Source organism: Curcuma longa, chromosome 3 (genome assembly GCF_044706935.1).
Source record: "Curcuma longa cultivar G26 ecotype Majalengka, Jawa Barat chromosome 3, ITB_CL_G26_1.1, whole genome shotgun sequence".
Classification (NCBI taxonomy): domain Eukaryota; kingdom Viridiplantae; phylum Streptophyta; class Magnoliopsida; order Zingiberales; family Zingiberaceae; genus Curcuma; species Curcuma longa.
The window spans coordinates 15,670,237-15,696,284 of record NC_133863.1 but is presented as its reverse complement, the minus strand read 5'-3'; the positions used below and the strand labels follow the sequence as shown (position 1 = coordinate 15,696,284).

General features: G+C 36.0%; 2 protein-coding genes across 3 annotated transcripts; one reads left to right on the top strand and one right to left on the bottom strand.

Annotated features, from left to right (window-relative positions):
• The first annotated feature begins 1,891 nt into the window (after nucleotides 1-1,891).
• On the top strand, nucleotides 1,892-2,962 carry LOC141823769 (uncharacterized). Its single transcript, XM_074711010.1, has one exon. It carries the CDS (start codon nucleotides 1,892-1,894, stop codon nucleotides 2,960-2,962), a length of 1,071 nt encoding a protein of 356 aa, XP_074567111.1.
• A 7,564-nt stretch (nucleotides 2,963-10,526) lies between these two features.
• LOC141825065 (uncharacterized) lies at nucleotides 10,527-19,624 on the bottom strand. 2 transcript variants are annotated; one of them, XM_074712441.1, is made up of 8 exons: nucleotides 19,264-19,624; nucleotides 12,628-12,775; nucleotides 12,401-12,551; nucleotides 11,892-12,017; nucleotides 11,730-11,810; nucleotides 11,446-11,647; nucleotides 11,103-11,370; nucleotides 10,527-11,010 (listed from the first exon to the last, which is right to left on the bottom strand). In XM_074712441.1, exons 1-8 carry the CDS (start codon nucleotides 19,495-19,497, stop codon nucleotides 10,769-10,771), a joined length of 1,452 nt encoding a protein of 483 aa, XP_074568542.1. In that variant the 5' UTR covers nucleotides 19,498-19,624; the 3' UTR covers nucleotides 10,527-10,768. The 2 variants fall into 2 exon arrangements, with proteins under 2 accessions (XP_074568542.1, XP_074568543.1); XM_074712442.1 differs by having other exon boundaries at nucleotides 11,446-11,638.
• Between the last annotated feature and the right edge of the window lie 6,424 nt (nucleotides 19,625-26,048).

Genomic DNA, 26,048 nt, shown 5'->3' with positions numbered 1-26,048 from the left:
ATGAGAGCTCTAGCAAAGCAAGAAAATGAATATGTGAAAGTGAAACAAAGTAAATCAACAGTTCTAACCAGAGAAATCTTTTCACCTATATTCCATAACCATGTAAATGAAACTGAACTCAAAAATTATATTTTTTTCTTCAGTTCATGCGGGAACCAAGAGTCTGAACTTATTCAACTAACACAAGAATGAGAACCCTAGCAAAGTAAGAAAATGAATATGTGAAGGTGAAACAAAGTAAGTTAACAGTTCTAACCGGAGAAATCTTTTCACCTGTATTCCATAACCATGCATATGAAACTGAACTAAAAAATTGATTTTTTTTTTAGTTCATATGGTAATCAAGAGTCTGAATCTACTCTACTAATACAAGAATGAGAGCTCTAGCAAAGCAAAAAAATGAATATGTGAAGGTGAAACAAAGTAAGTCAACAGTTCTAACTAGAGAAATCGTTTCACCTGTATTCCATAACCATGTATATGAAACTGAACTAAAAAATTGTATTTTTTTCAGTTCATATAGTAACCAAGAGTCTGAATTACTTTACTAATGTAAGGATGAGAACTCTAGAAAAGCAAAAAAAATGAATATGCTAAGGTGAAACAAAAGCAAGCCAACAGTTTCTAACCAGTGAATCTTTTCAACTCTATTTCTTTTCCCTCATGTTCTCACATTAAATAAAGTCAACATTCCAAACAGTTACATTCTTAGTGTCATCAGTTATATTTTTTACATAAACACAGAAACCATGGCAGAAGAATTTACATGAAACTTGACTAATTGGCACAAGAACGAGAGCACTATTATAACAAAATCTGCATAAGAGAGAGATGAAACAGTGGCGTTCTTAGTTTTCCTTTAAACTTTGATTTCTTCACGATACTTGACCATAAAAATTGATTATTTTTTTGTGTGTTTAAGATTACGAACACAAGCAACAAGAGTGCCTTAGAGTGGGATGACAAGTTAACAAACGGATCATACGATCAGATAAACATAGGAAAAAAGGGGGATAAAAATTAAGCGACATAGTGTAGCATACGTGTCGGATCCAATCAAGGACCGAGGAGGCGGCCCGATCCGGGAGGCTGAGGTGGCTGGGGCGAGGAGCGGGGCAGAGGAGGGCTTGGATCTAGAAGCAGATAGGAGCTTGAATCGGGCGCGTATGTCCTCCATGAACTGGTGGAATGCAGCGACGGCGAAGAGGGCGAGGAGGCTGAGGTGGTAGCTGGCCAATGAGTCGGTCCGCCAGGAATCGAACGAGATCGTGACCTTCTTGCCCCAGTATAAGGCCATGCGTATCATCTTGAGGGAGGAGACTTTGGTTAGCATCGGAGGCGGCGAAGGAGGAGGTCGATGGAGGGAGAAGAGGAAGCTTGAAGCACAGCGAAGAGGACGAAGAAGGAAGAAGAGGGGTATCCCTTGTAATTATGTGCGGCCGCCCACAGCTTGCTCCAGATTGTGATTAATATATTATAAATGTAATAGTAAATGGATGCCATTATGCCATTATGTGTAACTCTTGGTGCATTATATTCTAGCATTAATATGAGAAATTTAATTTCATATTAATACTCATTAATTTTTGTTCTTGTATTAGTCCTATAAATAGGACATGTATGAAGCATTGTATAGATGCACCATTTAGACAAGCAATAAGAATTTCTCTCCTTTGCTCTCTATTATTCTTTGTCTTGTTCGTTTATAACACGTTATCAGCACGAAGCTCTCGTTTCCGAAGCAAAGGTCAAGGCTCCCTCCTCGTCCGTGGTAGCCAAGTTTCGTGCCTCATTTGTGAAAGTCAAGTCCATCGAGGTTGACAACGGTATTCTTGAAAACTTTCAATCTTGTTCATTTTTATCTCATCATTTAGTTTCTATTATAGTCATCATGTCGAACCTCACGAAATTGGAGTTCACGGCCCTTGACATCACTGGAAAGAATTACCTTTCATGGATTCTAGATGCTGAAATTCATCTTGCCGCTAATGGTCTTGGAAATACCATCAAAAATCAAAACACCACATCTGACCAAGATAAGGCCAAAGCAATGATTTTCCTTCGTCGTCATCTTCACGAAGGTTTAAAAATTGAATATCTCACCGTGAAAGATCCATTGGTCCTATGGAACAATTTAAAAGAAAGGTATGATCATTTGAAAACGATCATTCTTCCAAAAGCTCAATTTGAATGGCTACATTTGCGCCTTCAAGATTTCAAATCGGTGAGTGAATATAATTCGGCATTATTTCGGATTACTTCTCAACTCAAATTATGTGGAGAAACTATTACTGATGGAGACATGTTAGAGAAAACATTCTCCACTTTTCATGCATCGAATGTGCTCCTGCAGCAGCAGTATCGTGCAAAAGGATTTGAGAAGTATTCTGAATTGATTTCATGTCTATTATTGGCCGAACAAAATAATGAACTTTTGTTGAAGAATCATGAAGCTCGTCCAACCGGATCGACTCCATTCCCTGAAGTGAATGTGACATCATCTAATTATGAAGGACAACATCGTGGTCGTGGCCGTCGTGCCCGTGGAAATGGACGTGGACGTGGGTATGGTCGTGGACGTGGTGGTGGTGGTCGACACTATTTTCGCAACAATTCCCCCCAATATATGGAGAAAGGGAAGAACAACAAAGAGATGTATGATGATAAAAAGGATCAAATCAATAAGACCATAGAGAACAAATGCTATCGTTGCGGCATGAAGGGTCATTGGTCACGTACCTGTCGTACGCCAAAGCATTTTATCGATCTTTATCAAGCATCGTTAAAAGGAAAAGGGACCATCGAGACCAACTTTGTTTCCAATGGCAGAAAAATGATAATGGAGACCAACTCGACTTCGGCTTCCGGTGATGATAAAATAACTTTTGGTATTGATGATTTCTCCCAATTTGATGAAGCCGATTTTCTTGTCGAGCATGAAAATAACAATGATGTCATTTGATATTTATGTTTTCTTTATAATGTTTAATGAAATTCCATGATTACATAGTTCTTATTTATATTTTCGCATATTTTGAGTAATTAATTTTATTAATCAAGTTCATTCAAATACTTAAAATAATTTTAATAATATCATGAACTCCCTCTTGATAAGAAAGATGTACCTTAACCACCAACTCGATATTTAGTTTGATGTTGTGTTTGTATTGTTCATGTTTATTTTTATCTTAATATTTTATTTTATTTTATCTCATGAAGAAAATGGAGGTTCCCGGAAGCGAATACTCGACGAATGAAAAATGTAGTTGTCTCGTAGACAGTGCCTCAACACATACCATTTTGAAAAGCAAGAAATTTTTTACCTTCTTGGTGATGAATGAACATGCGTGAATACAATATCAGGTAGTTCCAAAATTATTGAAGGCTCCGGAAGAGCAAATATTATATTACCCAGAGGAACAAATATTTATATTGATAATGCATTGTATTCGTCCAAGTCTCAAAGAAATTTATTGAGTTTTAAAGATATCCGCAGAAATGGATATCACATTGAGACTTCAAATGAAGGCAATAAAGAATTTTTATCTATCACAAGTATCATCTTGGGTAAAAAATGTTTCTTAGAAAAATTACCCGCAGTTTCCTCTGGACTATATTTCACAAACATAAGTGTTGGCGAAGTACATGTCGTTACAAACCAGAAGTTTGTCGATCAACATAGTTTTATTACATGGCATGATAGATTGGGACATCCTGGAGCTATTATGATGCGAAGAATAATTAATCATTCATGTGGGCATTCACTGAAAAACCAGAAGATTTTTCTACCCAATGAATTTTCTTGTGCTGCTTGTTCACAAGGGAAGTTAATAATAAGGCCATCACCATCTAAAATCAGGGCTGAACCCTTGAAATTTCTTGAAAGAATACAAGGTGATATATGTGGGCCTATTCATCCACCATGTGGACCATTCAGATATTTTATGGTCTTAATTGACGCATCAACAAGATGGTCACATGTGTGTTTATTATCAACTCGTAATCAAGCATTTGCAAGATTGCTTGCGCAAATTATCAAATTACGAGCTCACTTCCCGGATTATTCAATTAAATCTATTCGTCTTGATAATGCTGGAGAATTTACTTCCCAAGCTTTTAATAATTATTGTATGTCAATTGGGATAAGTGTTGAACATCCAGTAGCACATGTTCACACACAAAATGGTCTTGCAGAGTCATTGATAAAACGTCTTCAACTAATTGCAAGACCGTTGCTTATGAAAACGAAACTTCCGATACAAGCTTGGGGACATGCTATTTTACACGCGGCAGCATTAATTCGTATCAGACCTACACATTATAATGAGGTCTCCCCTTTGGAAATGGTTTATGGTCAGGAACCAAATATTTCCCATCTTAGAATTTTTGGCTGTGCGGTATATGTGCCAATTGCTCCACCACAACGCACAAAGATGGGACCCCAAAGGAGATTGGGGATATATGTTGGATATGAATCACCGTCTATAATTAAATATCTTGAGCCATTGACGGGTGATTTATTCACGGCACGGTTTGCCGATTGTCATTTTGATGAAATGATATTTCCAACATTAAAAGGGGAAAATAAGCAGTTGGAAAAAGAAATAAACTGGCGTGAGTTATCATTAGCTCATTATGATCCTCGTACAAAGCAATCTGAACTCGAAGTTCAGAAAATTATTCACTTGCAAAATTTAGCAAATCAATTGCCAGATGTTTTTACTGACCCTAAGAAAGTTACGAAGTCTTATATTCCAGCTGCAAATGCTCCAATTAGAATTGATGTTCCTGAAGGGCAACCCATTATTGCTAACGAGCCTAATGTGCAAGTGAAGCGTGGTAGACCAGTCGGTTCCAAAGATAAAAATCCTCGAAAAAGAAAGGAAGTAAAGGCTCAAATTGAGGAAACAATTACTCCAGAAGAGCATCCAGTCATTGAGAAAATGATTAAAGAAGAATCACAGGTACCTGAAAATGAAGAGATCTCTATAAACTATGTTTTGACTGGGAAAAGATGGAATCGAGATGAAATCGACGTCGATGAAAATTTTGCATATGCTATAGCATGCGATATTGTTAATGAAGACGAGGATCTTGAACCAAAGTCTGTAGAAGAATGCAGACGGAGAAATGATTGGCCAAAATGGAAAGATGCGATTGAAGCTGAATTAAAATCGCTCGCAAAGCATAAAGTTTTTGGACCTGTCGTCCGTACCCCTGAAGGTGTTAAACCGATCGGTTATAAATGGGTATTTGTAAGAAAAAGAAATGAGAAAAATGAAATTGTCAGATATAAGGCACGTCTTGTAGCCCAGGGATTCTCGCAGAGACCTGGTATTGATTATGAGGAGACATATTCTCCTGTGGTGGATGCAACAACATTTAGATTTCTGATAAGTTTATCAATCCACGAGAAATTGCAGATGAGATTGATGGATGTCGTTACGGCATATTTATATGGCTCTCTTGAGAACAACATATACATAAAACTCCCTGAAGGATTTAAAATGCCAGAAGCATGTAATTCAGATCGTCGAGACCTTTACTCGGTTAAATTATGTAGATCTCTATACGGATTGAAACAATCTGGACGTATGTGGTATAAACGTCTCAGTGAATATTTGTTAAAGAATGGATTTCAAAATGATCCAATATGTTCATGTGTGTTTATTAAGAGATCTGGATCACAATTTGTAATAATTGCAATTTATGTAGACGATCTGAATATTATTGGATCAACAGATGAACTATCTGAAACAGTTGATTATCTCAAGAAAGAATTTGAGATGAAAGATCTCGGGAAAACAAAATTATGTCTTGGCTTGCAAATTGAGCATTTAGAGAATGGAATTTTTGTCCACCAATCTGCTTATATATCAAGAGTGTTAAAGAGATTTTTTATGGATAAAGCACATCCCTTGAGTTGTCCAATGATCGTGAGATCGCTTGATGTAAATAAAGATCCATTTCGACCTCGTATGAATGATGAAGAACTACTTGGTCCTGAAGTACCATATCTTAGTGCTATTGGAGCGCTAATGTATCTGGCTAGTCATACTAGACCTGATATATCATTTGCAGTAAATTTATTAGCGAGATATAGTTCTTCACCAACAAAGAGACATTGGAATGGAGTTAAGCATATTTTTCGGTACCTTCAAGGTACTATGGACATGGGATTATATTATCCATATGTACGTGAAGCTAAATTGATTGGATACGCAGATGCAGGATATTTATCTGATCCTCATAATGGTAGATCTCAAACGGGTTATGTATTCACATATGGTGGTACAGCTATATCTTGGAGATCTATGAAACAAACAATTACCGCCACATCTTCAAATCATTCCGAGATCATAGCAATTCATGAAGCAAGTCGAGAATGTGTATGGTTGAGATCAATTATACATCACATTCGAGAGTCATGTGGTTTATCCGTGAATAAGAATTCTCCAACAATTTTATATGAGGATAATGCTGCTTGCATTGCACAATTAAAGGGAGGATATATTAAAGGCGATAGAACGAAACACATATCACCAAAATTCTTTTTCACTCATGATCTCCAGAAAAAAGGTGATATTGATGTTCATCAAATTCGTTCATCAGATAATCTAGCAGATCTATTTACAAAAGCATTGCCTACTACGACCTTTAAAAGGTTAGTGTATAAAATTGGCATGCGGAGACTCGAAAGTTTAAAGTGATGTTACAAAGAGGGGGAGTTTACATACTGCACTCTTTTTTCCTTCACCATGGTTTTTTCCCACTGGGTTTTCCTGGTAAGGTTTTTAATGAGACAGTATATAAATGGCATCCAAGGGGGAGTATTATAAATGTAATAGTAAATGGATGCCATTATGCCATTATGTGTAACTCTTGGTGCATTATATTCTAGCATTAATATGAGAAATTTAATTTCATATTAATACTCATTAATTTTTGTTCTTGTATTAGTCCTATAAATAGGACATGTATGAAGCATTGTAGAGATGCACCATTTAGACAAGCAATAAGAATTTCTCTCCTTTGCTCTCTATTATTCTTTGTCTTGTTCGTTTATAACAAGTTAACGATCGATCGTTGATTTTAAAATCAAACGGTTTAGATTTCCATCATAAATTTGTGACAAAAGTCTATTGCGACAAGAATTCCAACTATTCAATAAATTTATCTCATACTAACTAATTTAATCATGAGAATTATATCTTTTATCATCACATCGTATCTTTTATATATATACAGAAATAATCTTTTGCATGATCCTATTTATATGACCGTGCGACCGTGCGCATCGCTGTGTGCTGATAAAAAAATATATTATTTTTTTAAACAATTAAAATTCAAAATTCATGTTTTAAATAACATATAACTGCACAGATGAGAATCCGTCGTCAATTTAAATTAATACTGATCAATAGTGATTATGAATTAATATATTTTAGTAATTCCGGATAATTTATAGCTATTTTAAAAATGAAAATGGATTCATATGACGATTATAAAAACAATAATAGTCTTTCGATTATTTCAATAAAAAAGAAAGGTGCTCTTTTAACTTTTATTCTTTTATATTTTCTTCATTTTAAAATCATCAAAATATTAGCTTCATAATTTTTAATCTGCATTTCTTTTGTTATAAAAATTTTTGTCGCAAATTAAAAATCCAGAAAAAAAATATTCAAATAAATAAATAAACAATTTGATACCCTGGGAACTACGACACACGACAAGCTAATACATCACGAGTTGAGACACGACGAACGATCGAGCGACGTCCACTCGTCCTTCCACCTCGCCGGCGCCGAAGCCGATCGCTGCCGGCAGTATCCCTCGCGTACGGCGCTTTGCCGCTGACCTCCGTCGCCGACGGGGCGGCTGCCACCTCCTCGATTCTCTCCACCGCCTCCTTCAGCCCCAGCCGCGCGCCGCTGTGGCTCCGCGCACTCCACCCCACGTGCACGAGCCGCACCAAGTCTGGCACGGGCACCGCCGCCTTGTCGCCGGCCACCATCACCGGGTCAAGCGCCTCGGCCTCCCGCCCTTTCCCCACGGCCCACCGCCAGCGTCGCCCACTCCACCACGTCCGTCCCGCCGTCCACGTTGTTCAGGTACTGCGCGGGGAATTTCCCGGTCATCAGCTCCAGCAGTAGTATGCCGAGGTAGTACACGTCCGACTGCGGAGACACCGGCCGCCCCGCGAGTGCCTCCGGCGACCGCTCGCCATTGCCGATTTGTAGGTGAACCCTAATGCGGGTGATATTGATGATGTGGCTCCCGCGGGAAGGAAAATCAAAGGTCGAATAGTGATCAAAGTTAGGTTGCAATGGCAGGATCAGTCAACATAGATTCAGCTCCTCCAGGTTGAAATAATTTGCACCTTGAATTCAATCAAATCGTAATGAGGACGTCGTATGGGCCTTGCCTGGCCCACCCTACCAAGTCCATCTTGGTGGATCGCCAACCCAATCTCAGTCATACTCATCCCGGCCAATTTTATCTCGGCCGACCCTGTCTTGATCAGCTGCATCTCGGCCAATCTTGTCTCGAGCCTGTCTCGGTTGTAATCATCTCGGCCAACCTTGTCTTGGCCAGCTGTATCTCGGTCAACCTTGTCTCGACGGACCCTGTCTCGGTCAGCTGCATCTCGACCAACCTTGTCTCGTCTGCCCCTGTCTCGGTCGTAATCATCTCGACCAACCTTGTCCTGACCAGTTGTATCTCGGCCAACCTTATCTCGGTCAACTCTGTCTCGGGCGACCTTGTCTCATCCAACAACATCTCGACGACCCTGTCTCGACCATAATCATCTCAACCAACCTTGTCTCGACCATAATCATCTCAGCCAACCTTGTTTCAGCCAGCTGCATCTCGGCCAAACTCATCTCGACAAGTTTCGTATCGGCCAGTCGCATCTCAGCCAAGCTCGTCTCGGCAAGCTTCGTCTCGGCCAGCCGCATCTCGATCATCTCAAGTATCTATTCTCAGCCACTCCACCTCACTCTACTTCATCTTGAGCCCTCACCTCAAGCCCCCGGAGCCCTAGCGCAGCACACAACCGCCCAAAGAAGAATGTATTCGCAAGTATTGCAGATTTGATCCCCTCCGATACCCTTTCTTTTGCATGTCCGGATAGAGGGTGTACCAGATTGTCAAACATGGTCTCCTCCAATACCTCATCTTCTGCGCATAGGGCTAGGGGGAATGCACAGTTATCAAATCTAGTTCCCTCTGATGCCCCCTTTCTCTGCACATGCAGTCAAAATGGAAGGAGCATAAGAAGGAATTTTTTCTTTCTCGACAAGTGACTGCAAGCAAGGAAGAAGACGTCACCCTGTCATACATGGGGAAGCCAAGTGCAAATTATAAAAGGATCAGCTTACCACCATGTTCAAGATTCGATCCCTGAAACTTTGCTCCTACTATTTTTCTCTCTCGTTTCACACCATCCTTACCGGAATCCTAACTTGGGCGTTGAAGTAGCCTACCGGGACTCATAACACCAATCTAACCTCTTCTTCTAAGTGTGCCTCAGGTTGGATCAGCCGATCAGGTCCCGCTCTTTGACTCAACCCGGAAATCATCGTGTCAAATAGTTCGTTGACTGGTAACTTCACCATCGGCGGTATTTGACCGGAACATACCACATCCCGCCGCTCCCCAGCACCTCCACCTTCATCAGGTTGGAAAGCTCGAACTTTCCCTTCCTCATGTTCACCATCACCAATTCCCCTGCTCCACCGACGGCAACGGCGATGGGGCTGCCGACTTCCACCAAGCTCGGCAAGACCGTTTCTCTCGCTTTGCGGAACTTTCCTAACGTCACCACTTCTTGTTCTTTCTGGGCGGTGGTCTTCAACGCGTTCATGGTCATGCAAAGGAGGAGGATAGGGAGGGCACGGGCGCAGACAATGACCACCCCACCCCCCCCCCCCCCCCCCCCCCCCCCCCCCCCCCCCCCCCCCATGCCGCAGAAGCAATCGGCGGCGGTGAGGCCGGAGAACCCATTGCGGTAGACGAGGATGGTCTCGACGTCATGGAGGCAGTTGACGTCGGAGGGGAGGGTACCAGAGAGTGAGTTGTTGACGAAGCTACGGGAGCAGAGGGCAGGCGATGTGAAGAGAGGGGTCGACGTTGAAGGAGCCGGAGAGGCTGAGGCCAGTGATGAAGCCGTGGGGGGCAATATGGTGTGTGTGTGTATATATATATATAAAAGCTTGTTTTTTTCTAAATTTTTAATCCATCTAAAATCCAATAAAACAACTCTTAGTACCTCTCAACGAGCTCAATAGTAAATCTCAACGAGCTCAATAATAAACTCTCAAGTTCATGAGAAGCTCATGGCCGCAGACTGACCACAATTCTCGGCTGCAAAACAACCATTAGTTCGCAGCCTTTTACTTCATCCAACTTCTGGTCGAACACACCCTAAGGATTACCAAAGTATCATCTGAAACACGTAGAAAATGGCAAGCATTTTATGGAAGTTTCGTCTAAACGAAACGAACGTATAATCTCGAGTCTTTAAACAGATCTAACGCGACAGAAAGAATTTTGCTAATAGATTCAGGAGATATACAGAATACAAATTATGCTACCCTAAAACCGCAAGTATATTATTTTTGCTTAGGGGCCATTTTAGAGAGATATTAAGCCTATCTCGAACGATACAATACTATTACAACTACGATAGAACACAGACATGCAGGTAGATCTCGATCGAGCAGACCCACACTATAAACAGGCATAGACACGGTAATTCTATCTAGTTAGACCAGACATGGATCAAACCTTGCTTGTTGCCAGTGTAGATCTCATTCCGTTCCTCATCGTAAAAGAGGGCAGTGACATCTTCGAGAGCCTCCCTGATGGTGCTTCTGATCGTAGAACGGTTGGCATCTCTACGCTTTCGAGAAGCGACTTGGAGTGTTGGATCGAGCGGGCATATTTTAGCTATGCACTTCCCAGTGAGGATGTTGCTCATATTGATGGAGCCGACAGGAGGTGCTGTTTGAAATAGGCACGAGACAAAGATCATATCATCAGACAGTCGGATAGGAAGTAGTATTTCGTAAGTCAAACAGGATAGAGCATGATACCTCCTCCCTTGTCGTCACACCCATCTTCAGATTTGCAGTAAGAGATTATCAGGTTCTGATCACTGGTAATGTAAATGTTGTTGGTGTTACAATCAAGATGCCACAGTTGATGATCTTCGAACGAAGTAACCAGCTCCCCGCAGAAATTCCATACTGACACCGTCCTGTCTCTGAACGTCAAGAAAAGGTGATTCTCATAGAGGAAAATGAATGCAGAAGGGGTCATGAACTCGTTCCTGCTAACTTCAACGAGTTCGGTATTCCTCACCTGCTTTCACAGCTTAAAGGTGTTAAAGATGAACGAACAAATCTGAACAAATAAGGAAAAGTTTTAGCAGTTTACATCGAGAATCTGTAGGTTCTCATTTTCTTGCTTCACCAAAAGTTTTTCATTGAACTGTTCAATGAAGTCAACCTTTTTGTTGCGGTGCAGCAAGTGACTAAAAGATTTCAAGACTTTGCCATCTTCGATTGAGAGTATCGTCAGTGGTACATGGCTCAGAGTTCTTTGGTAAATTAGTAACATGATGCCAGGGCTGCCAGAACTGATATTAGGAGACAAAATAGGAAAATGGCAATCACGAAAACATTTCTATAGATATTATTTTTAGTTCAAGAGCTTGAGACCTTATTTTAATTTCCTGGATCTCCTTGTCGCAGATAGAGTAGAGAAAGGAGTAGTTTTTCAGGTCGAAAACCTTGTAAATGCTGAAAACATAAGGAAGAGACTCAGAAGTATGTTCCTGCATAAATTTACGATGATGTTATACCGAATATGCAGAAGCTTACCCATCCTGGGCTGAGTAGGTTAGCACTTTGCCATTTACATCATCGAATTCGACAAATCCTGGCCATTTTAACGATTCAGTTTCAAAAAGAGGATACCCGGCATCCAACTGGTTTCTCCTAATGTATCTGCAAAGTTTATTTGGCACCGTCATCATTTTCTCAAGAGAAACCACATTCAAATAGCAAATTTGACAGATTCTAATATAGACATCAATTTGAATAGATAAGAATACAGGTCATGAATCAGAATTAGGCACATAAATTGCAGTTAATTTGCCAGAGCAACACAAAGAAACAGATATGTTATTCGTCAAGGAAAACATATTCATAAACTTGTTGTCCGGTATGATTTGTTATCATAAACAATAAATAAAAGCCAATTTATGTTCATTTCTAGTAAAATCAGCAATGCGCCTGTTTGCTCTCAACTAAAATAAGAGATGCCGAAGATTTATTCATGTGCAGAAATTCTCATTGCCCGTTGATCCACATGAGAAAGAATTGCTTACTCAATTGGAGTTGTCCTGCATTTCAAAGAACTGAAATGATCTGATGCGTAAACTGACACTGTGATGAGAGATTCATTGTTCTTATTATAAAATAAGCTCCTGATGACTTCATCGGGGCTTATGTTCAGGAAACATATCCGTTTGTTTGTTGCTGCAACAAGAAGAAACAAAAGTCAATCACAAGGCAAAAGAAAGGACCAGCTATTCAGTCTGAGTGGAAGATTTACTTCTACTAAAAGCAGCACAAAGACCCGATTGAGCAAGAGCAAATATAAGATCATTTGCTGCAACAATCTCGATAATCTTGGACCTCTTCTTCAGAAATTGCAGTTTCAGAAACCAGTGGATATTAGGGTCATATGTGTCAAACTCTTCCTGTTATACCCAAAAGAGAAACCATAAGATAAATTATGAAATATTGCAAGGAGATTAGCTGCACAATGCAAGTGATAAAATCTAAGAATAGCTATCGATGTATGTACACTCTCATTCATTGGACATGAATATGCATATGAAAATGAGCCGAAATATCAATAAGAAGAAATTGTGCCTAAGCCTCTATGACAAGGCATCAGATATACACCTGCAACATATTTTGGTAATACATGCAACTGGCTGGAAATTTTAAAAATTGACAATGTAATTCGTGACGGTGAAACAATGAAGTTTACATATATGGTGAGCGAACGGTCCACTTGTTTCAACATAGATGATGAAACAAAATAGTGAAACTAGATAAATGCAGTATTAACTCGACTTTTTCCCTTGTATTCACAAATAAGATACTGAAGAATTTAGTGTAGTGGAACAGAAAGCTGGGATAGTGAAAAAACTAAATCCTCCAGAAAATTAATTGAGAAATGAGATTAGTTTAGGTTAATTCATGTTCACACCAAGCCACCTGGATGATTGTCATCAGGAAACTCAAACAGACTGACTCAGAGGTCACTGCTAATTTTTTGATCCCAACTTTTGAGGTGGTATTTTTTTTGTCAACAAGCATCCGTATTTGTAACTGGTTTATGGATGAGTGTTAGTTCCATCGGTTAGTTGGTGTGGCTCAGAATCTAAATGCATATATTGCGTTTCCTAAGATATCAGAGATGAGAAAGATCCTGAATTCAGAATCTTCAAATCAAAAATATTCTCTAATAACTAATAAAGCTATCTGTGCTTGGATGGCAGCTCAGATCAGCCTTACGAAAAAAAAAAACTAATATTTCTTCAAAAGGTTCTACCATTTGGAAACGCCCTTTAATGGGAGTAAACCTTTAGTTGATTGTGACAAAGAAACCACCGTTTCACTTGTCCGCCGAAAATGCCAGACTAATTAATTTAAGACTTGCTGGCTTGCTGACCATAACCTTCCCTTGCTTACTAATTATTGGGCCAAAACCACTAAGAGAAAGATACAGAAATGACTCGTTTTCAGGTAACTTCTCATATGTGGATCATAAGCATTTTCTACGTGTGCAGAAAACCAAGTTTTTCCTAGGTTACAGAAAGGTACAGGACATGCTGCCTTCCCTTCACTGGTCCTCACATGGTTAGTCAGTGGGATTAAACATAGCATGACAAGATACTAGTGCATATTCACAGAAATAAGATGCAGGAAGAGTTGAATCTAATTTGTGAAGTAGTATAAAGTTTCTCAGGAATGAGAACCCTTACTCATGCTCTAGAGGCAGCAAATAGAAGTCAATGTGCTAAATAATGAAGACTATCAAACAGTACTGTATGTTCACCAGATAGATAACTCCAGAATGTTGTTTAATCCTACACAAATAAAACAAGTGTGCTCCTTTCACATTGGCTATCCAACATATAATTAATATTTATGTCATAAGATAGTTATAGTAGTTTTGCATCATATTTTAATATGTTTAATGATCCCTTAAAATAGTAAGTAATTGAACACCATGCAATATTCACCAAATCAGCTAAATAAAACATCAGCTTTGGATCAAATTTGTAGAAATTAGGAAACAAAATGATAAAAATAACTAATTTTATCTAAAACATAGGCATATGACTAGGTATGTCTTAAACTGTCCAATTTGTTACATAAAAACAACCTGAATGGAAATATAATATCTAGTTCCATCAATGTGAATACCATATGAATGGCAACAAAATCACTTTAGACAACTCATGGTTGGTTGGTCAATTCACCACCTAGATAACTAATGGAAGGGCAGTAGTGAGAGGCACATTAGATGACTATGTATCAATCAATTTCTCCACTTGAGTGTGAAGTACGTGATGATGAAACTTCCAACAATAGAGTAATTGAAGCAAAAGAGGAGGTTGTGGAGGCAGCATAATCTATTGCCATCATTCTTAACATGTGAAGTGCACCAGAGCACAATGGAAACAACATGGTGTTGGTGTTGCAGCATCAGTATGGAATGCATCGAGATGCCCAAGGTATCATTGGTCATAGCGGGGCTCTTCTCTGTGCAATGCCAACACTCACAGTTGGAAACAAACAGAGAAAAACAAAGAGGATTAAGTGATGATAGCGGGACACCACTAGCCTCCCCCTTAGGGAATCATATCTCTCATAAAACTCAAACCCAGAAGGTGACTCCACATGGGTTTTAGAAAATAAAACATTGTATTTCATGATGAATAATTATAGGTATTTGAAGACTCAACATGAAAAATGTTAACCACGACTGATTCTATCTAAAACATAGGCATGAAAATTAGGTATCCCATAGATTATGTTATATTTTATATTTTAATCTAACAATATTTAATTCGTTGATGCTAAGCACACCATTTTATGCCTGTTCAATAATGACATTCCTTAATGGTCGAACATAAACTTCCCTTTAAAACTGACCTGCCTGAAAATTTTCATGCTTGCAAATTCCCATGCATTAACTTCCACCAATCAACATCAAAACTTCAAGAGAATTTTCTGAACTAACAAAAACAAAACTAACTATTATCAATGAGGCACTTATTCTACCTTTTGGCATAGGGAGTTCAGTCCCACATTGAGTTTTATCTGGAAATTAACAACATTCCCAAATCAGAGAACTGGTCAGGTTTACTTAATAGGCTCGATTATTGGACCCAAAATGCTAAAGCTCAATTAAAATGATAGCCAACTAATCTATGCCTCTCATTAGTCTAGAACACCTCCAGCAGAACTAAACTAGACTTTTGCATTCTTTCCAACTTAAGAATTCATGTCCTCATCGAGGTCCCAAGTCTTTAAGGCCTCCGAGCAATAGCTATCATCAGGCGGTTCTTGCCAATTGAAACACCTACCCAACCTAAGACTAAATTTTCTCTTATATAAAGTACAACTCTCTCACATAAGAAAACTTACCGATTAAGGCAAATCAATAGTAGTTCATTCATCCAACTTTATAAGCACCTTCTCAGTAGTCCACAACTTTCCATGTGAGACTAAGCCAATGTGCAGCGTCTTATTAGATACATCCACCTCCTTTTTCTTACATTTTTTTTCCAATAACCAATTCATGCATTGACTAAATTCACATTTTTTCCAATAACTAATTCATGCATTGACTAAATTCACCGATAAATTATATGTACATGCTCTACAATGAAGTTTCATGTATCTCCTATCTTTTTTCAAAATCTCCATTTTAGTGCATCGTGATATGTGAGTTCTAAGAGGGAACAACATGGACATGCGTAGATTATGGTATTCCATGCAAGGTTTGAAATATTGTTTCAAATAGGGTTTCAATCTACAGTTTGATTTTTCATCCCAAAACAAAATAATTCGATGTCAATGCCGTATGGGGCATGTTGACATGGTTTTTTAAAAAACATTTGATCCGCATAAGTGACCGCCTAGCTGAATTTTGAAGGGGACCACATAATAACTACATATAACATATGCAATCTACTTCTGCAGTCAAACAAAATTGGCTTAAAACTCCAAGCTACCTTATTTAGTAGCTTGTAACTTTCAATTAAAAAATAATTTTGTAAGTAATAAATCCATTTGACATCAATATAAATATCTTTTAATATTTTAGTACAATGTGCCTCCATAACCCGCATATTGCATATACATTGCTACAGTGAGTCAACAGTGCAGTGCCTACAAACTCTTTTTGAAATCTTGTGAGATGTAGTGTTGGAGGCATCAAGGAGTCAGAGTGAGGGGGCAATGAAGAACCGAGATTGACCCATATCGAGCCCTATCTATTATAGAACATGAAGAAGAAGAAGAGGAGAAGGTTGCGGCTTAAATAGAGGACTCGCCATGTGTTGCCAATGCTACAAGCAGTCCTAAAAGCACATATTTCCCCTCACGTTGCCGGTACTAAAGGTAGTCATGAAAGCATTGCGCCTTGCCTCATATGAAACCTCACCTTGTAGAAGCAAAAGAACAACACAAAGGCTTGCCCTCGAGTCTCATTGATGAGGCCTCGTGTTATTAGACTTAGAGAAGTTGCAATCGTGTAAAGCCTTGCACCTCACCTCCGCATCTCAATTTGTGTTGCAATGCGCGTAAGTATGTGGGAAGATATGTTTTGCCCGTACCAATCGGACCCATTGGAACCTAATTTAAGCTATTAAGTATTGGTCCACCAGTCAAGCGACACATAGCTATATGTAAAACTATGTTTCCATGTACCCATATTAACAAAAAAACAAAAACAAACAAACAAACTCTACTCTAATCCATTAAGTGACATATTTAACATATAAATTGAAATACATATTACCTCATCTAACTATTAATATTATTATCAATGATCTTAATATGTATATTGAGTCAAAAAATTTACATAACATATATGTTATAATTTATATTAGACAAAAGTCAAGAGGGAAAAATTGTGAGGTACATGAGATAACGTAAACTACAACTGGTGAGCATATAATTTACCAAAACTGTTTATGTAAGGACTAGCAGCCTTTTGTAGCATGTACTCCTTTAACAAGACTTTAACTTAGCAGTGAAGTTATTTCTATGGAGAAGCTACTATTTTTACTCAGCATAGTAGTCCAGCTTCCACTACCACAAATGCAACGAAGCTATTTCTATGAAGAAGCTACTATTCTTACTCTGGCATAGTAATCCAGCTTGCACTACCACAAATAGAAAAGCCTGGGTTAAAATACTTCAAACTTTGGTTTCGGATAATACTTCATGCTGTAGTAACTTAAAAAAGACTGGGTTTAAATACTTCAAACAAATACTCCTTTAACAAGACTTCAAACTTAGCAATAAAGCTATAGCCACTACTTTTATTCAAGCATAATATTCCATCTTCTACTACCACAAATAGAATATCCTGAGTTTAAATACTTCGAGCTTCAGTTTCAGAGAATACTTCAACATATAGTAATTGATTTAAAAAAAAGAACTAAGAGTAAGGCAAAGTGATCTGTTCAAAAGAACCAAGACATATATGTCTCCTTCATAAGTGCCTAACTCATGGTGATCCTCACACATCAAAGGGTTTCAAACTTAACATTGCAAAGTTTTTACTTGGTTTAGAGATAGTCTCTTTTTTATGGTGTTATCTTTTATGACTTGAAAATATTATTTCAGTTGGGCATTAATTTGTTGACTTTCAGTTAAATTACAGTGGAAATTTTTCCATAAACACTGCAGTTTAGTATTACTATCTGGAAATTTTCTTGCTTTTGGATAACATTAATGTTGAAATAGGTTTGTGCAATGTTCAAGTGCATCTTGACATCCAAGAAAAGCCAATTGGATATCTGTGCAACTATCCTCCATGCATAATGATGGAATTAGATTAGGATGCATTTGAAATAAGCTTGTTTGACAATGTTTTCACTAATTATACCCAATGACATGCAATCTTAATCATAGAGAATGTATCCAAGACTACCAAACACACATGTGAGAAGAGACTACAAACATGCACATAAGGAAGGAAGAATTAATTTATTTGTAAAATACCTGCACTCTGAAATTTCCTGAACATCATACTGAATCTACCTGAAATTATGAAAAATAATAAATAATTCCAAACGGAAACAACATGATCACTCGAACCCCAATTGAAATACTCAAGTGCCAAGTCAACCACGTCATAGAATTGCAATAGTCAAACAAACATGATGTAAATTGCTCAGCCCAATGACGATGCCTGACCCAACACTTGACTTGGAATCTGACCCACGCTCAACCCTACCCCTGAATATAAGTCAGTACCGATCAATTCAAACCATAGAGGCCCAATTTGGCACAGAGACCGATTTTTTTTTTCTCATCTTGACTGCTGCATTTAGTCTTATTTATTTCCCCTTAATTTTTTATGAGTAGTTCATTATTACTTGAGTGTATATTGGTAGTAATCCCCTAAGGAGGAAAGATGAAAACTTTAACAAAAGAATTGTTTTTCTCCTCAATTGTGTTTTCTCTTGGTGGATTCCCGGGTATTAGTAGACCATTACTTTCCTCTAGAATGGACTCCAGCATGATGAATATGGATTTATTCTAGTTATCCCCTCCCCTTGCACACTTATGATAGCATTCCTTTTTTCCTTCTTCTGATTTTCTGTGTTTTATAGAATGCAATAGTTGGAAACTTATGTTCGTTTTCAATCATAAGTGCTTTGCTAAACCAGGCAATTAGCTTCCAATTTTCTATTAGAGGCGATCCTTCAGATTCTGTTCACTTCCACAACTCCACCAACATCAAAGCTCTTGGCATGAATCAAGAAATCCACCCAGAGCCATAGTTTATCTATTCAAAAGCATATTCTACATAAAATTTTAAAATGTCTAAATCTTTACAAACTCGATCGACCAATACAACACCGCAAGACAAAGCAATAGAAAGAGAAGAAAAACCCGCCCAACCGAAAGGGGTACGAGCAATTCAAACCTGGAGCTGGATATTCCGGAACTTCTCGGGCGTGACGGCGGCGCTGCCACGGGACAGCTGGGGGAACCCCCCGATCTCCCGTCGCTGGAGCTTCTTCACCGTGTTGAGACACTCCTGCCTCTTGCGCTTCTGGTCCGATCCCTCTCCTGGGAGCAACTTCCACCCTTTCTTCCTCGCCGTCACCCGGAGCCGAATCCTCAACGGCGACTTCTTCAGGTGGTTCTCCATCCCCATAGCACGCCGCCACAGACTCCGGAACCGGGACCGAGGGCGAAGGGTAAACGCCGAGAGCTGGCGAATTCACGGGAGCGAGGGCGAAAGCTAGGGCTAGGGTTCAGCGGAGCTCAACTACGACTAAGCGATACACTGAACGGTGGGAGAGAGAGAGAGACCGATCTATATAAAAAGCGTGAAGCTTTTTTCCCCCAAATTTGCGAATGTAATTTGGCAAAAAAAAAAAAACGCTATAGAAATGTTTCCGATTTTTTTTTTTTTTGAAACATGAGAGTTTGAAATTTACTTCTGCAAAAAATGGAATCCGAAAAATGAAATTCGTCACCTTAACGGCCCCACTACAATTGGTCACGATACAAGAGGATATTACCTGACTTCGCTAAGGTTCGAACCCTTGTCTTCTTCTGTAAGTCTACTGCATCATAATCAACTCAGTTATGTCCCGAAAGCGAGAGTTTGAAATCTACGCAGTATGTATTTTGGTGTTTAATTAATTATTATCTTCGGAGCGTGATTGAATTGACGAATTGATTATTATGAAACATATTTATTGGAGTGGACAAAGGTCAAATCTTAATGAAGTCAAGATAATATCCTCTTTGTAATGATCAACTATAACTTTTTAATTTACCTTATAGATAGAACCACGGATGATGCTAAAGAAGTCCCCGAGGTAATGGTGCCGCAGTAGGACATCCAGGTTGTCACTCAAGCACCTGTGATTCGATCTCCAGCTACCCTAGTGTCTGGGTTGGTCGCTACGTGCACTTCCCGATTTACCTTGGTGGCCGGTGGGAAATTTCCGTGGGGTCGGATCGGTCATCCCAGAGATAGTCAATAGGGTTAACTGGGATTTATCACGGATGATGCTAAAGAAAAATCATCCAAAGTCACAGTTGATGATGCTAAGGTGCTTGACTTTGCTTGTTTGATTTATCAAATGTGCGAAATATAAATCATATATTTAAAAATTAATTGTTTTATAAGATCTAAATAACTAAAGGAAAAGTCAAAAAAGCATCGCATCGTATTTCATATTTAGAAAATATTTTTATTTTTATTATTATTATAATAATTATGAAATAACTATTGAAATATATTAAAATAAATCAATCAACTTATCGAAAATTAATATAGATAAAACACTTTTATAAAATAAACTTTTTAGTAAAAATTATTTAAATTCAAATAAAATCATTTGAACATGGCCAAAAATAACATAAAATTAAAGTAGCAACTATTTAATATTGCACAATGTTATAGCAAGTTCTTAGTAGCGTTGTAATTATAATAACTATTTAATGACTGTTAAAATATTACTATAATAGTTTTGATATGTCGAAATGATTTCAATTAAATTTAAATAATATTAAACAAATTTAGAGAGAGTATTTTTTAATTAAAAAATAATAGTGCTAAAAATAAAAGTATTTTTACTATAAGAAATATAGTTAGATGTGCTTTTAATTTGTTTTAAAAAAATAGACGTCTTTTTAAATTAATGGTATCTTTTTAATCTTTCCCATAAATATTGATCACTTATAATTATTTATTATTTATTATAAATAATAATTATTACAAAATAAAAAAATAAAATTCTAATTTATTGCACATACATATTAATTTCCTATATTTTATTATTTTTATATATGTACTAAATTTAAATCCATATTCAATTTTTTTATAAAAAAGTATTTCCTTTAATGCTTCACTTGTTTGTTCATGTGCATTATTTTAACTGTTAACAACAAATCTAATTCTGAAAAATTTGCCAACTTCTCTTTTTAAGTCCTCATTTTTAAACATAGGCAACAATTAGTTAACTCTGTCTAGCAATATTTTTTATTATTTTTTAATATCCCTTTCAATAAAAAAATGGCATACTTTATTTATCCTTTTTAATTTCTTTACTATGCCTCAATTTAAAAGTTAACTTTTATTTATTTTCTTCAAAAAAAAATTTTACAATTTACTTATTTTACCAGAAAACTAATTAATCTAAACAGTATTTTTCTCAAACTAATAATTTATACTCATACTGTAGTATTTCATTATTGAATTTAGTTTTTTTAGTTAGCATCAAATATCTAACTTTTAAAACCTACTAATCCCGAGGATGATTGATTCAGTCCCACATAAATTTTTCATCGACTATCAAGATAAACTAAAAAACACTCATGAAAGTTTATCTAGATAGCTAACGTTCTTAGACTCATTCCCACTTGAGAGAAAATTCCTCTATAATGCACCACAGTTGAAACTTGAATATAGATGTCTCATTATTTGTTGGAGAACATATCCACTGCACTGTAACTCTAAGAGCATTTATCAAATTTAGTTTTGATAGTAAATTCATAATTTTTCTCCAAAGCTGTATATGTTCTTGCATTCATTCTATATTAAATTGATAGACAGACCATTCTGTAGTGGAATGAATAGATTCATTAAAAATTCATCATGCAACGCAATGGATCGACCTCAACCCAATCCAACTCAAGATGAATTGAAGATTAGGTGGGTCAGGCCTAAAAAAATATTTGACAATCCCTATAATTCATTAAATTTGATCCTTTCATAAATAAACCTTTCTAGAAAAATTTTTAATAAAATTTTTAATTTTTTATTTGGCATTGATACATATTAGTCAAAGTAATCGACATAAAAAAAATTCAAAACTTTTACCAGAAAAACAAATACATATACCATCATAAATTCATAATCCATAATTCAATTTTGGAATTTTTTTCGTCTTAATCCGCGGACCAACTCAAGCTCACCATGGAACGATCCGCTTAGAGCGGTAACCCACATGGGCTACTCCATTTAGGCTTGCATTTAAAATAGATTGATAAAATTTCAACTCAAATCGCTTAAATTATTAAGAAGGGATGAACGGACCAATCTGACTAGTCCAATAAAATTGACAATTCTAATTCTATATATCTTAATGTATATTATCAATTTTTTTTAATTCTTAAAAAGTAATTTATATCATGTCCACATAAAAATCTCTATTTTATCTATTTAGATCAACTACACCATATTAATTTTTCATGATCATTATATTTATTTCATAAAACGGATCTTGAAATATATATGTTTTACATATCTGAACTTGATGAAGAAGCTAAGTCATTGCAATGTAATTATTTTACATATATTGATTCTCTCTTCTTTCTTTTCTTTCTGAAGACACTCAATATTTTTCATAATGGATCATTATTATATCTTCTATTTATAAGCAAAGAGATAGCTAATATACATATATAATTTCATTATTTTCATGCATCCATTATACATCGGTTATAATTATTATTCACATTCATTACTAATAATAATTATTATAATATATAGATGAGTTATATTTAATTAGCAATAATTGCAAGAAGTTATTTTTAGTTTTAACATATTTTATTTTAATTTTAAGACCAATAATAATAATTGTAACATTCTCCTACTTAGCATAAAATTAAAATTTAAAATACAAGTACGATGCATTATAACTTTAAGCATAAAAAATTCATCCTCTTAAGACATCATAATTATCTTAATATAATAGAATTAATACTAAATGTGAATTATAGTAGTTGTACATTATATAACATGCTTCCTTCTATATACCAAAAACATCAATATATATCCTATCATAGTAAGTCTATAAATAAACATATAATTTCATAATGATCCATAATAATATTTCTAAGTAATTCATGTTATAACACAGTAATGTGCACATCATAATTAGAAATTGTATATCAGAAACACATAAGTGATATCAAAGTGTTAACTTAATACATCATTCAAAAGGGATAACCAAGACTCATTCGATGTACATATTCCTTTTAACGGATCTGTAATCATGAGATCTGTTCTAATATAATCAATATATACTATTTGTTTCTGAACTTCTTCTTTACCTATAAAATATTTTAATTTCATATACTTAACACCTCTGGAGTATTTATCATTTTCAGAGAAGAATATTGTTATAGAATTATCACAATAAATTTTTAATGGCTTGACAATAGTATCGACAACTCCAAGTCCTAAAATAAAATTTTGCAACCATAATTCATGGATTATGGCTTCAAAACATACCACAAACTCTACTTCCATTGTGGATAAGGCAATGACAAATTATTTAGTACTTTTCCATAATATTCCTTCTCCAAGAAGAAACAAATAACCAAAAGTGGACTTTCTACTGTCAGTGTATCCTATAAAATCTTAATATGAGTAACTGATCGCTTCCAAGTAATTAATTTTTTTGTACATGAGCATGTAATTCTTGGTGCCTTGAAGATATTTTAAAACTTTCTTAGTAGCTTTCCAATGATCAATTCCAGGATTACTGTTATATCTGCTGAGCATTCCAAAGCAAAACTAATATTCAATCTTGTACACATTTGTACATACATTAGATTTCCTACAACAGAAGCATATGGAATTGAATCCATTTGTTTTCATTCTATATTATTCTTTGGACATTGCATAAGACTAAATTTATCCACTTTCTGAATTGGAGCAATTCAAGCAAAATATTTTTTCATATTAAATCTCTCTAGAATTCTTTCAATATAAAATTTTTAAGACAATCCCAACAGTCCTTGTGATCTATCACGAAATATTCCAATTTCGATCACATAGGATGCCTCACCCATATCTTTCATTTTAAAATTCTTTGAGAGAAATTCTTTTATCTTATGTAACATGCCCAAATCATTAGTAGCAAGTAAGATATCATCAACATATAAAACTAAAAGTATAATTTTGCTCCCTTTTGATATATGCAATAATCAATAACATTTTCTTCAAAATAAAAAAATGTGATGGTATCATTAAACTTAATATACCATTGCCTGGAAGCTTGTTTAAATCTATATATTGATTTCTTAAGTTTACACACTAGATGACCTTTTCCTTAGATTAAAAAAACCTTCAGGTTGGTCCATATATATTTTTTCTTCAAGATTTCCATTCAGAAAGATTATTTTCACATTCATCTAGTGTAACTCTAAATCATAATGAGCTACTAGTGTCATAATAATACGTAATAAGTCTTTCTTTGAAACAGGTGAAAATGTCTCTTTATAATCAACAATATCTTATTGAGTGTATCCTTTAACAACGAGTCTAGCTTTATATCGTTCAATATTACCATTCAAGTTATGCTTGATCTTAAAGACTCATTTGCATCCAACTCATTTAGAATCTTTTGGGAATTGAATGATACCCCAAACATCATTTTCATACATGGATTGCAATTCTTCTTTCATCGCATTGATCCATTTTTCTAACTCTATATGACTTGTGAAAATGAAATTGGATCTTCATAAATTTCAAAATCTAATTCTTGTAAATAAGTTTTATAATAATTTGAAATAGTAGTTTTTTCTTATTCTTTGAGATCTTCTCAATGTTATTTCTTGTAACTCATATGCATCAAATTTTTATGAGTTAGTTTCTTCAAGGGATATTTCATTATATTGTTCAATGTTGATATAACGTTTTCAACAACTGGAATAACTTTTGGAACAACATTAAATGAAGGAATATTAACAGATAAAGGAATATATACCTTAATTTCTTTTATATCTATATTCATTGTTTGTCACTTTCACTAACTTCACCATTTTCAAGGAATTTTGCATTATCAGTTTCTATTATTCTTGGATTATGATTAAGATAATAAATTATATATTCTTTAGATTTTTCTAGGTAACCAATAAAGTAACGACTAATTGTTCGAGAATCTAACTTTCTTTCATGCGGATTATAAATTCTTGCTTCTGCCAAACAACTCCAAACATGCAGGTGTCTTAAACTAGGATTCATGTTTGTCCACAACTCAAAAGGAGTTTTTGGAACTGCGTTGCTAGGAACCCTATTAAGCAAGTACATTGATGTTTTTAAAGCATACATCCACAATGATTTGGGTAATGATGAATTACTCATCATAGTCCTAACCATATCCATTAATATGTGGTTACGTACGTCTTTTCGCTACATCATTTTGTTGAGGTGTGTATGAATAGTTTCTCCACCAAAAGATGAAGTATCAAAAAGTCTACATATATCAATGTGTATTATTTGAAGAAGCTGAATGCTTCTCGTGGCTCCTTACTTATGATGTCTGGTTTGTTTTCCTTTAATACAATCCACATATAAACCAAGATCGGTAAAATCTATATTATGTAGAATTTCATCCTTTATCAATCTTTATGTTCTTTCTTTGGATATGTGACCCAAACACTTATGACATAAGAAAGCAAAACTTTCATTAGTATATTACGCTTAATTCCAATATTCTGATGCATAGTAAGTAAGGATTCAGCAAATTTATTATTAAGTTTTAATTTATATAAACTATCAATAAGAAGTACAAAACCAATAAGTCTTGAATTCTTATATAAATTAAAATTATATTTTTCAAAATTAAAATCAAAACCACAAACATTAAGTTTTGAAACAGAAATAAGGTTTTTAGAAATTAAAGATACATGAAGAATCTGTAATAGGTCTAAATGATATTCAGTATCTAAGATCAAATG